General features: G+C 37.0%; 1 protein-coding gene across 1 annotated transcript; it reads left to right on the top strand.

Moving 5' to 3' along the window:
• Positions 1–653: 653 nt before the first annotated feature.
• Positions 654–6442, top strand: LOC112187284 (7-dehydrocholesterol reductase). Its single transcript, XM_024326021.2, has 13 exons — positions 654–886; positions 1367–1589; positions 1889–1944; positions 2525–2627; positions 2719–2784; positions 3019–3132; positions 4047–4173; positions 4535–4635; positions 5147–5272; positions 5361–5425; positions 5663–5744; positions 5840–5922; positions 6179–6442. Exons 1-13 carry the CDS (start codon positions 795–797, stop codon positions 6243–6245), a joined length of 1305 nt encoding a protein of 434 aa, XP_024181789.1. The 5' UTR covers positions 654–794; the 3' UTR covers positions 6246–6442.
• Positions 6443–13055: the final 6613 nt, after the last annotated feature.

Here is a 13055-nt window from a genome sequence, read left to right as displayed (position 1 = left end):
CTCTCAATAAGTCACACACCTACGATCTCTTAATAAATTGTTGTTTCAACTAAAAAAATATTTTTCAAATTTTAATGATTATGTCTTATCACGCCTATCATACACAAATCTAGCATACTAATTAAAACCATATTCAGCGACTTGTTAACTTTCAAAGTGTATAGCAAACAATTAGAGATTGAAATCACTCGTCTCAATCTCTAACAAATTGAAATCAGTTTAGATTGTGAGAAATGGTCTCCTACTTCAGATTAAAGCGGTCAAAAATGAGAATATTGAAAGTGGTTATACCACAAAAGTTTATCATTTAAAAAAAAAAAGAAAAAAGAAGAAGAAGAAGGAACAGAGAATTGGAACTTGAAATCCTCACGAACATTTCGGTATAGAAATATCAAATCCTATCAAATATATGACTCCTCCCAATTGTCAGCGGGCATATCACCCCTCTACTCCATCATATTGTATCAACATGGATACCCCCACAAGTGAAGTAAAGATTCTCCTATCCACGGACCTCTGACCGCCGCAACTGGCTGAACATTAAAATAGAAAAGCCGAAAGCCACGTTTTTAATAGCAACAAAGGTCACGTGGACTCACGTGCGCCTGGTGATTGGCCTCTAATAATTTCCAACCGTAATCCAATGTTGGAAAAAACCAATAACAAAACAAAGCACTCCAGAGACTTGAATGGTACCACAAAGGCCGAAGTCTTCTCTCTTGAGTGAGTCTGTCAACTCCACCATTTAAGATTCATTCACAGTTTCACACTCCCAGAGCTTTAGTTCAGAAACAATGGCGGAGAGCAAGACTGTGCACTCGCCATTGGTGACCTACGCTTCCATGCTTTCACTGCTTACTTTGTGCCCTCCATTTGTCATTCTACTGTAAGCTCCTCTCTCTCTCTCTCTCTCTCTCTTCTCTCTGTGTATCAATCGTCTGTGTTTTGGGTTTCCTTTTGATCTTGTAAAGATTCGATTTTTGCGTTTGATCATGGGAAGTTGGGTTTGCTGAGATCGAATGATCGTGGGGAATAATGGGTTCTTGTTGTTTCTTTAATTTGGTGAGAGAAATCCAAATCTCAAAGATTGAGAATTTTTTAGTTTTGAGAGACAGGGAAGTGCAAGATTGTTGCTTTTTCGATTATAGAAAGGCTTGAACTTGTATATGAAGCTTATGTATCATGCAGATCCATCGAGAACTTGATCGCTTTTTGTTTCATTTTCTGTTGTTTTCGGATGCTTTGTTTGGTTGATGAGAAAATGCTGGCAAAGAATTAGGCTTCAAACATTAAGTGTTGTATTTGGATTACTTGACTCAGTAAAGAGCCTATTATATACTGATTCGAATTCGATACTTAATTGCAGATGGTATACAATGGTACATGCTGATGGCTCTCTTTTCCAAACTTGGGAGTACTTGAGACAAAATGGGCTGCAGGGGTTTATTGACATATGGCCAAGACCTACTGCCATTGCCTGGAAAATCATCGCATGTTATGCTGCTTTTGAGGCTGCACTTCAGCTGCTTTTACCTGGAAGAAGGGTTGAGGGACCAATATCTCCGGCTGGGAATCGGCCTGTCTACAAGGTGCTCGACACTTGATTCCTTTCTCAAACTGCTTTGCTAAAGTGATTACAAAAATAAGGGTTTACATAGTTTTGCCTTCTACACTTTTTGGCTTTACACGAGCCACTAGATTTCAAAATGTTGAACTCATAATCTTGTTTGTCATCTTTTGTTGTGGAATTCTTAAGACAAGTATTAATTATAAATTTTCACTTCTGTAATTCTTAGAAATACAAGCAAACTTCTGCTATATTTTAGTACTATAGTTGCATATGTATATTCGAAGTTTCCTGTTCTAATGTAACCTGTAAATTTTGCAGGCAAATGGTATGGCAGCATACTTTGTGACATTGACTACGTACCTTGGCCTTTGGTGGTACATACTTTCTCCACCAATTCAGTGTTTCCTTTTGTAAATTATGTTGTAGCCTTAAATCTGAATCTTCATTCAGGTGCTGCTGTAAGCAGTCTTTCTAAATTTTCACTTTGTTTTTTGGGGAGAGTGATTTAGTTACCAACATGGTGGCCATTATTTTGTCTATAGCATGGACTTCATTATTTTTATTTAATTTCTCATTCTCAACTCCTTCACCTGATAAGTTTATCTGTTGCTTTTGGCAATGTGTTTATGGCTTTATGCTGAACTGAAAAATATTCATCCTCCCATAGTTCTAGGTGAACTTTATGTTATTCTCATACAAAAAAAAAAAAAAGGGTGAACTTTATGTTTCGAGTTTAGAACTCTCTGAAGTATAGCTTTTGTCTAGTGTCCAGTGACTTGCACAAAACCATTATTTTCAAGTTTCAGTGTTTCTGTTGGGTTTTCTTTTTGCTGCTATTTTCCTTGTAGCTTGTTTTTCCTTATAATTTTCCGACAGTTTATATTTTAGTTCTCCTAACTCTAAGCTTCAAGCTCTTTTCACAGTGCATATGATGCTTTTCCTATGTTATTTCAGGTTTGGGATATTCAACCCTACAATTGTTTACGATCATTTGGGAGAAATATTTTCGGCCCTCATTTTTGGAAGTTTAGTGTTTTGTGTTCTCCTGCACATAAAAGTGAGAGTTTGTGATTATGTTGAAATATTAGTTCGATGTACATGCAACTTAAGACTTTGATTTTTTGATACAAATGTTTCTTGTATACAAGGGTCACTTGGCACCATCTTCCACAGATTCTGGCTCTTCTGGGAATGTAATAATTGATTTTTACTGGGTGAGTATCATTTCTAAGTTTTTACTTTCGTATCTAATTGTTTAGTTTTGTCTATAAATGAAATGCTGAGTGTGCCATAATAGAAAATGAAATTTAAGCAAGAAAGAAATAAGTCTAATGTGTTTTCATGTTGATTAGTAACAGAAAAACAGTTTGCAAATAAGGTTCTGGGTTAAATTCACTCCTTAATATGGCCTTGGCTAAAAATGCAATATTGCCTTTACATTTTTTTAGGGCATGGAACTGTATCCACGAATTGGTAAAAACTTTGATATCAAAGTTTTCACGAACTGTAGATTTGGGATGATGTCCTGGGCCGTTCTTGCTGTGACCTATAGCATAAAGCAGGTAAATCTTCTTTGATATTAATTTTCTTTTCACCCTTGTGATTAAGTTCTGATTTCACTATAGTGCTTATAGTTGTAATGTCATTAAAGTTGCAAGTTACTTAGTTACCCTTGATCACCAAAGCATAATAACCTATGCACACAAATCTGTAAGGACATGATGAAGAGTAAATTTGCTTATATTTTATTATTTTTGTAGAACAATGTAACAGAATTATAAATTAGGATCAGATTGATAGTGCATGCATATCAGTAGAAGACTAGTGTTTCAAACATAAATAACCTGGATGGCCTAGTTGACTTCGCGCTTGTAGTCTTGATTGGACAGTTACAAACTCTCGAGGCTTACTATATTCTTTATGGTCGTCTAGTGAGATGTGGCTATGGAGAACTGAGAATGGGCAGTTGGAACTTCAACAGTTGAATATTTTTAAGTCAGTAAATTTAGGGAGAAAAAATTATAGTCTCCCTTTTCATTTTTGTGAATATTATACTGTGGTAAAGGTTGCAAATGTGGTTATTTATTGAACTTTTTCAAGATCATCACTATCCACGGAGAATAAGTTAGTTATGTGTCACCAAACTGGTTACTTGCATGTTCGATATCCCGGGCAGATGTAAAATTGTTATGTTTATACAAGGGCTACACTGTATACTTTGATTTCATCCACCTAAGTTCAATAAAGTTTTCATTTTTTATTGACAATTTTCTCCATTCCGTACATAGGAACTCCTAAGTAACGTCTCCTAGTGTAGTTTGCTGTCACCATGGAGCAGACATAGGTCCAATCCTCTTGAATTGATAGCCAATCAAAGAAGAATAACTTCCTATTTTCTAAGATGTATGAGGTATCTGTTAAGTAAATACTTTCATTAGTTAATCTTATGTTTAATACTTGTTTCTTGTTTTACCAGTATGAGTTGAATGGGAGAGTAGCTGATTCAATGCTTGTAAATACCATACTGATGCTGGTGTATGTCACAAAGTTCTTTTGGTGGGAGGCTGGATACTGGAATACAATGGATATTGCACATGATCGAGGTTCACATATGCTTTACTTGTCAAGTTTAGTCCCATTGTTTGGTTCAAACAGCCGTTGGGATGTTAGCATGTCCTACTTTTAGTGTAAATCTAGACACAAATGAGGAGATTTCAAGGGGATACATGTATACATTTCTGAATACATATAAGAAGATGCAAACCTGTTCTAACAAAGAAGTCAATGCAAAGAAGAATATGTGCTTGTTGGTGCATCCATTTCCTCACTAGAACATGTATCATAATTAATTACATCTAGAGATAACTGACTATAGTAATGGATGTCATTGAATCATTATTTCCTCATTGTTCACTTGTTTGAATTCATGCTTCATCTCACTATGAGTCATTTCGTCTTTGGCAGCCGGATTTTATATTTGCTGGGGTTGCTTGGTCTGGGTTCCATCTATTTATACCTCTCCTGGCATGTACTTGGTCAACCATCCTATAAATCTCGGCACTCAGGTATGACAGCATCATTAGTAATATAAATTACATACCTTCTGATTTCCGTATTTAAAAAATGGGTTTTCAAACTTCCCATTGCATCTAATCTGGGTCATGTACATTTGCTATGCATTCTCCTAGTTTTAAAAGTTGACGAGACTCCTTGAGCAAGGGAAACAAAAGGATAAACCAGTAGACTTTGGTTACTGTGTATGTTGTTTGGATGAACATTTGGACTTATGACTTTGAAAATTTTAGATTGTTGTGTATGGTTTCATTACATCATGGATCTTGTCTTTATATGGGATAGGCAGTCAAAATTACGCTACAGCTTTGGTAATTTGATAACTTTGCATTTTAGTGAAAACCAGAAAGTTTATATACCATTACAAGTTAAGATCAATGTAAAGGGGGATATTTTCCATGCTGGATGAATGCTTCAGAGTTGATTCACATATTCCTCTATCCTTCTTTATCTCTTCCAGCCAGCATTTGTCACATTTCTAACAACTGAAACCTCATGGTTCAGCTAGCACTTTTTATTTTGGTTGCGGGGATTCTCTGCATATACATCAACTATGATTGCGACAGGCAAAGGCAAGAATTTCGCAGAACAAATGGCAAATGTTTAGTCTGGGGGAGAGCTCCATCAAAGGTTTTTGGTCACTTGAAACCTTGTAATTGTTTGTTTTATGGTTTGAGATATATTGGCTGACAAAACAGACATGACTTGTCCATAACAGATAGTTGCTTCATACACTACAACATCTGGGGAAACAAAGACGAGCCTTCTCTTAACCTCAGGATGGTGAGTATTCGTTTGCTCTTGTGAATATGAAATAGTGCACATGCTTAGATCTGAGTAATTTTGTCACTGCTTTATGCTGCACATGGGGAGTGAGTTGGAGGATTCTTTTGTTTCATTGCATCTCTTCTCTGCACATTTGCATATTTGGTTTCATCGTGTGCTAGAATTTTATAAATAAAAAGTGAAGCTGGTGTTTTTAGCTAAATTCATTGCTGAGGTTTATTGTTGTCCCTGCAGGTGGGGTTTATCTCGCCATTTTCATTATGTGCCAGAAATATCAGCTGCCTTTTTCTGGACTGTTCCGGCTCTTTTCAATCATGTACTGATTTGTACTTAGTGTGTGTTTTTTTTTTTTTGGAAACTTGAATGTAAGAGAACAAGTTGCTGAACTTTTTCCTTGTTCTTTGCTTGCAGTTTCTACCATACTTCTATGTGGTGTTTCTCACCATCCTTCTATTAGACCGAGCAAAAAGGGATGATGATCGATGTCGATCCAAGTAAGCAGATGCCGATTCCAGTTCTAACATTTATTTTATATATTTTCTCGGCCATGGCTTTAATGAAATCAAACTGGTCCATGAGATTTTAACACACTGCAGCATTTGGGTTTTCTTTTTTTGATCAAATCTCTACTGTATCTAGAATTTTACAGACACATCAAGAGAATTAAGAAAAGTAAAATTTGCAATATAAATGAAACCGTGTTAACATTTTATGTAACGCTGAACGAATTCGAAAATGTCTCCCTTGCAGGTACGGGAAACACTGGAAATTATATTGTCAGAAGGTACCCTACAGAGTCATTCCTGGAATTTACTGAAGAATCTTCTAAATGGTGCTTTTCTTTGAACTTGCCCTTGTTATTCATAGCTCATTTGGTAACTGAGAACGCTATGTATGTCACTCCGCTTCAACTTATTGCTCTTGCTAAGCCTTTCTTGGCGATGTAAAAGTTTTGATGCGTTGTGATATTAGTCTTTTTGACTGACCAAAGAAATCTCGGTTTTGTGATTGTGATGTGCATTTGGTTGGCGTATCAAATGGTTTCTACAATGTTCCCATGAAAGCATATCCTCTTCTAGTAAGTTTTGGCCCGTCACTTGTACATTCAAGCCATACTAGTCTTTCCTCTCTGTACAGGAAAGGATAAGCCAGCAATCTGAAAAAATAAAAAATAAAAAATAAAAAAAGCGTACAATACAATTAACCATTGCTTTGCCGGTGTGGTACTGCACCAGTAATGGACATAGATGAGTAGATTTTAGGAACTGGTGTAGGCCAGGGTGGGAGCTCAAATTGGTGGAACTCCATGGGAGTATCATCATTGCGAAGCCGACTCTTTCTAAGCATCTCTAACTTTTTTGAACGAATGTTGCATATGACGACTTTGGCAAAGACAGATATATACAAGATAATCCTTATTGTTTGGGTGGAAACCTAGCACCTCAAAACTATCTTCCGAGTCGTCAATGCTGGTATCTTCGCAACTTGAAATCATCTCTAGCCAAAGTAGTTTGTCCAAAGTCAAATGCCATTTCTTTTACCTCCAACCTCCTCTCTTAACCCCCAAATCCTTATACGATCATCAATGCCAGAAAGTTCGAAATTACATGCCCGTAGAGGACTACCTCGGCACACACCTAAAACTGGGAAACAGTAATCGCTCAGGTCTTGCAAGTCTAATGGCCCCTCGATGAAACGACACGAGTCAAAAACATCAATAATATCACCACCACCACCATCGGCATTGACAGTAGTGGTAGTACTCGTACAGAATGGATCCAACTCAAAAGTAAATGGAGGCGACTTATATATACGGCCACCGCACCAATACAACTTTCCATTGTAAGCAAAGCCCGCAGTCACAATTTGTTTGAAGAAACTTGGCTTTAGCTCATAGATATCTCCAAGAACTGTCGGGCATAACATCATTTCTCTCCATTGACCCGTCTCAGAAGAGAATTTCTCCATCCTCAACTTTGGAAGTAATCGCACAACCCTGCACCTATAATCAGCATTAAGCTCATTGACGACTGGAGAAGAACTCTCGTAGATATAGTAGGGATCGCAAATGAAGCCCACTCGTGCATGTTTGTAGAGTCCAGGGGTAGGAGGAAGAGCAACACATTGCTTGGTGTATGGAACTATGGATTACATATGTAATAATGGCGTTGATACTTCTTTCTTGCGCACCACAAAACCAAGTCATTTTGCGTCCCTACCACAACTGGACGTCGTCGTTTCTTAGAGCCTAAGTCTTGGAAACAACAATCAGAGAGCTTGAAATCCCTAGACAACCTACGGGTTGTTTTACACATTGGAAGGAATCGAGAGCAGATGACCAGAGTATGTAAGTTGGGCTCATCATGATGCTGCTGTTGAAAGTTGATGAAAGAAGGGAGATTAGAAGAGATAAGAGTGAACCAACGCTTGCACACACCCTTGCATAGAGCAACGGATTTGAGAGGAAGTCGACATAGAATTCCAACCAATATTTATTACTCAGTTCTGATGTTGATGCTATAGATGACCTTTTCGATTTTTTCGATGACAACGATGATGAAGATGGTATTATTTTTCTTTTTCTTTTGCGAGGAACACCATCAGCATCAGAGGTCGCCTCATCAATAGTTTTTTTTTTAAAACAATACCACCATCAACATGTCTCATGCGGCAGCAGAAACTTAACTTGAACCAAACACGATGATATATAAAAGAGTGGATTCCTTAATGTATATGGAAATATTCCAATTCCCTTTCCTTTTCCTTGAAGACTTCGGAGTCTTTACTTTTCTTTACCCCCAAGTCTTGTGCATCGTTTACTCAAATACCCTTCAACTGGTTAAAGACAAGGGCGGATGACAACAACAACAATAATAAGGGACGAAACAAATTGGAGAAAACTAGGTTTCCTAAATGGTCTCTGGAAAAATCTGCTTGATTTAGGGTTTCTTCATCATCTAATCAGACTACATTTACGAGTACCTCTTTCTCTCCCATAGCTGGCTTCTGTATTTTTTCCTATAGGTTTGGTATTTGCAACTTTTCTTTAAATTAAAGTTCTTAGCTTTCTCTGATAAAAAAAAAAAATTTCTTAGCTTTCAATATATATGGGTATGTATAATATATATTTTCGTTGATTGATCTGTTAAAGACTATGTTTTGAGCCAGATCGGGGTTTGGTTGCTGATGAAGGAAAAGTTTTTTTCTCTGGGGTGCGTTTGGAAATCGGTAGGAATTTATTTATTTATTTTATTCTTCTTTCTTTAAAAGAGAAATTTATAAATAATGGAATCTTTAACTCCATCAATCTAAAATTCCGTTAATTGCAATTTCTATTTTTTTTTTAGGAAATGAGAAAATTTCATTCAATTATCCATGGCCATAACACACGTACATCGAATGCTGTCTTACACTAGAATCATAAATGGTATAAGCTACTAGACAAAGGACAGTTGACCCTCACTGCTAACGCATGCGCTCACTTAATGAGCCTACATACAAGAGATCAAATCCTCACTACAAAGCCTCTCTTTGAAAAGTAAACATAGTCGCCTAGAGACCTCAATTGGTGTACAACTAGAGATAACTAAGAAGCAACTAGTAAAAGACTCAATTTCAAGTACTAGGCAAGGAGACCCGGGAACCACAAGCTTTCCTTTGTCCTTGGCACGAGAATCCTCCGTCGTTACTATTCTAGAGGATTTGCTAGAGGCACGAAAGTGCGTAGTTCCCTAACAAAATTAGAGAGTAATGCAAACCTAAGGTTCCCAAAGCAAGAAAACATAATAGTAACTAAAAAAATGAAAATATAAAATAAAACATCGTGAACCCAGAGTAAAACCCCAGGCCCAAGATACATCAGGCCCAGACCAGGCCCACCACCGGATTAGGGTCCAAGAGCTCCAGCCATTGAGCCCGACCCAAGACATGTGCTGCACAGATAGGCCAGGCTGGCCAGCCAACACCAACGTGCTTCCAAACCCGTCACGCCGCCGCTTGCAGATCTCGACCTCTGACGAAGTCACGTCGTCGATCAGCACCTCAAACCGCCCTCCACTGCACGCACCGAAGCCATTCCATACCTCCTCTTCGCCGTCCTCCGCTGTAAGCACTGAGATCAATCCAAACTCCAATGATTGTATGGCAAGATCCGAATGGATCAAACCATAGAAACCACCAGCACAGATACGAAGCCCAGCCACAAACCTGACAAATGCGACGAGATCCAAACGGATCCGATCAGGCTCCACCATTTGCCGCGAACCCTCTGCCTGTGTCGACACTGCCGCCAGCCAAAACCATGGCATAAGGAGCCCATTCAGACCCAATCTGCGCTCACTCACACCGGCAACCCATCCGGCCGCACTCGACTATCACCGACGAGGCCAGAAGCCATCGTCAGCGCCGAGGTGCAGCCGAACAGGCCAAACAGCAACTTGTCTCTCTAGTTTTCTCTAGGTTTTCCGCCGAGTTTCTCGTTAATTGCAATTTCTATTGTTTGGTTGTATCTATTAAAAATTTCGAATGTGTAATAATATAAAAAATAAAAAAAATTGAATAGAAAAAAACCTAGTTTTGGAAATGAAAATTGAATACTGTAAGTTTGGATGAGAAAATTATAAAATCCGTAGGAATTTATAAATGATGGAATTTTAACTCCATCAATCTAAAATTCCATTAATTGCAATTTCTATTGTTTGGTTGCATGACTTGCATCTATTTACGATTTGAAATGTGTAATAAATTAAGAAAGTTTAAAACAAATAAAAAGATAAAATACAAAAAAGTATTGTTTTGGAAATAAAAATTGAATACTGCAAAGGAATTCGTAAATGACACCTATTTTGGTGGAAATTGAAGTGAGGAATTTAAATAACGAATTCCTTTTTTTTTTTTTTTCCACAGAGAAATTTAAAATTTTCAATCTAATAATGCCAAACGAGGGAATTGGCTTTTAGGAATTATAAAATCCTCTCTTTCAATTAAATTCCATCATTTTTTCCCTCATCCAAACACACTCTAAGAGGAATCTGTAAATGACACCTATATTGGTGGAAATTGAAGTGGTGAATTTAAACAATGAATTCCTTCATTTTTTTTCCACAAAGAAATTTAAAATTTCCAATATGATAATGCCAAATGAGGGAATTGGCTTTTAGGAATTATGAAATCCTCACTTTCAATTAAATTCCATCATTTTTTTCCCTCATCCAAACACATTCCATGGTGAAATCTTAGAAGCCGTTAATTATCTATCTCACTCGACTCTCTATAGGTACAATTCTAAATTGTGTCGTTGAAGTTCATAGCTTTCTGTTTTGAGGATACTAAAATATAGTTGTTTTTCTATATATTTTATTTTAGTGAAATCTTTGGAAATCAATACGTTTTTATATTTCTGAGTAAGCAGCTCATTTTGTCCAACTATATAGGTTCAATTTTAATATATTATATTGAAGTTCATAGCTTTCAATTTTGTGGATACGGTTTTTTGGTTTGGTAGTGTTAAGAAAAAGGAGTTGTTCATAATATGGGATGAACAATTTGGTGATGATGAAATGGAGGGTAATGATTTTTTATTGAAATCATTCGTATGTGTTTAAGGCTTACGCCTTACGCAAAAAAATAAAGGCGGAGACTCCACCGAGCCCCAAGGCGGCGGAGACACCACCGAGGCCTAAGACGGCGGTTTGATTTTCATTTGGATGATTTTGCTTTATATATTTTTTTAGTAGTATTTGGAAATCTGGTACTATTCCAGTTTCAATCTTGAAATCAATATCTCTTTCTGTTAAAAAAAAAAAATTCCTGTAATTTTGTAACTTATCTGAGCTGTAAAATTTGTCATGCTCAGTTTTTGTTTTTAGACTAATACGGTTCGAATTGTGGTGCTCACACAAAAGATAGAAAATTAATTGGATTCGTAATTTTCACTGAAAAAAAACTGAGCTAATTGCTAATGTTAAATCTTTTGTTGAATTTATATTAGATGATTATGTGAAATGACAGGAAAGTGAGCTAGAGAAATTTGGGCATTGAGAAATTTCAGCTGCCTCAGTTGTAGAGCTTCCATGGTATCAGATCTACAAGAAAGCTAAATCTCGGAGATAGTCGGACTCAAATGAACTGAGTCCCTTTTTATACACTGAAGTGTCGTTACTTTTGACACGGTTCCGTTAAAACTAAAGGCAGGTTTGAAATTTAAATGTATGTACGGATATCAATTTTGGCTTGTGGGTGGGAATGTGAAAATGAGTTCATTATGGAGCCATGTGTCAAATTAACAAAATAAACGGCTTGATGGAAGGACATCTCCAACAGAATATCTATTTCAAAAAAAATTTAAAATTTAAAATTTAACAAATTATAGGATAAGTTTTATCTCCAACAGAATACCTACTTAGAAGATAAATTTAGCTTTAGCTAAAAACTCTAGCTATATTTAGGCCTAGAGAGGAGAGAGAATTTAACTTCACATAAAATCCTCAATGTTCCAATTCTTCAATTCCAACGTTCCAATTTTTCAGTTCCAACGTTCTAATTTCTAGATTCTTGAGTTCTCTTTTCCTCTATTTAAGTTTTGGCATTGTAGTATACAACAATTTATCTTGTGGAGCATTGGGAACCAATTAAGGGAATTAATCAAATACTAGATGGGATGCATTTTTTTTTTTGTGACAATTAGACTTCCAATAACTGTTTGCACATTTTTCCACAAGCACAAAAATAACTATTTCAGTTCTCTGCCTCCTATTCATCATATGTTGTCATGAATTTCAACAGCTCTTGGCTGCATTTTCCCACAAGCACAAAAATATTCCTTCTGCCCATATTAAAAGTAACTCTCTCGAATCTCGGATAGAGATCCATATCCGATGGAGGGGCATGCCGCTTTACCATCGTGTCCAAAGCAGAGGATATCAATTGACTAGTACTATCAAACACCCGGTAGTAAAATACTTTTTCTTCTTAACCATACGAGAAACGCATGATACCTCTGGGCAAGAAGATAGGTGCTGCTCAAAGTCAGTATATGGTCCTGCTACCAATTTCTCAATAAGCATCAGGAGTATGTTCTTAGAGTAAAATCCATAGTTCTCCAAATGAACTGCGCATGGCTCCAATGAATCATGTGATGCATTGATATTTATATTCTCTCCATTGCGAAAGACAAATACATGTGTAGAGCCACATGTGCAAGATTTCCTGAATGATGCATAAAGCATTGAGGTTGCAACAATTGCCTTAGCCATATTTTCAGGCATTTCAGGATTAGCACCCAACTGTTTTAGCATGGCATCTGCATGATCTGCGCCTGAACCAAGCAACAAACGCGGGACCGCGGTGTTAAGATTTTGAAGAGGGCATAGCATTGTCTGGGACAAAAGAACCACATAGGGTTGATACTCCTTGCTTGGTAGCCAACCAACTATGATCCCTCCAAATTCCAACTCATTTTGTGGGTGAGTCTTGAGATACACATTTAGAGAGTTTTGTGCAAGCCTTCGGATGGGATGCATTCAATTGATACAATATAATCAATTATTGATACGTATGCCAGACGTGAGGCATTCAAAAAGCAGATGAAAAAGTATAATCATGTTGATACATTAGCATTCAATTTTGA

The sequence above is a fragment of the Rosa chinensis genome, chromosome 2 (assembly GCF_002994745.2).
Source record: "Rosa chinensis cultivar Old Blush chromosome 2, RchiOBHm-V2, whole genome shotgun sequence".
In the NCBI taxonomy this organism is placed as follows: Eukaryota; Viridiplantae; Streptophyta; class Magnoliopsida; order Rosales; family Rosaceae; genus Rosa; species Rosa chinensis.
This window is presented reverse-complemented; position numbering and strand designations above follow the sequence as displayed.

Bases quoted from the DNA above. Each gene is read 5' to 3' on its own strand.
- LOC112187284 (XM_024326021.2), top strand. From the start codon at position 795: ATGGCGGAGAGCAAGACTGTGCACTCGCCATTGGTGACCTACGCTTCC. The intron at 3,133-4,046 runs GTAAATCTTCTT...TTGTTTTACCAG, and splicing joins TGACCTATAGCATAAAGCAG to TATGAGTTGAATGGGAGAGT. The intron at 5,273-5,360 runs GTTTTTGGTCAC...TGTCCATAACAG, and splicing joins GGGGGAGAGCTCCATCAAAG to ATAGTTGCTTCATACACTAC.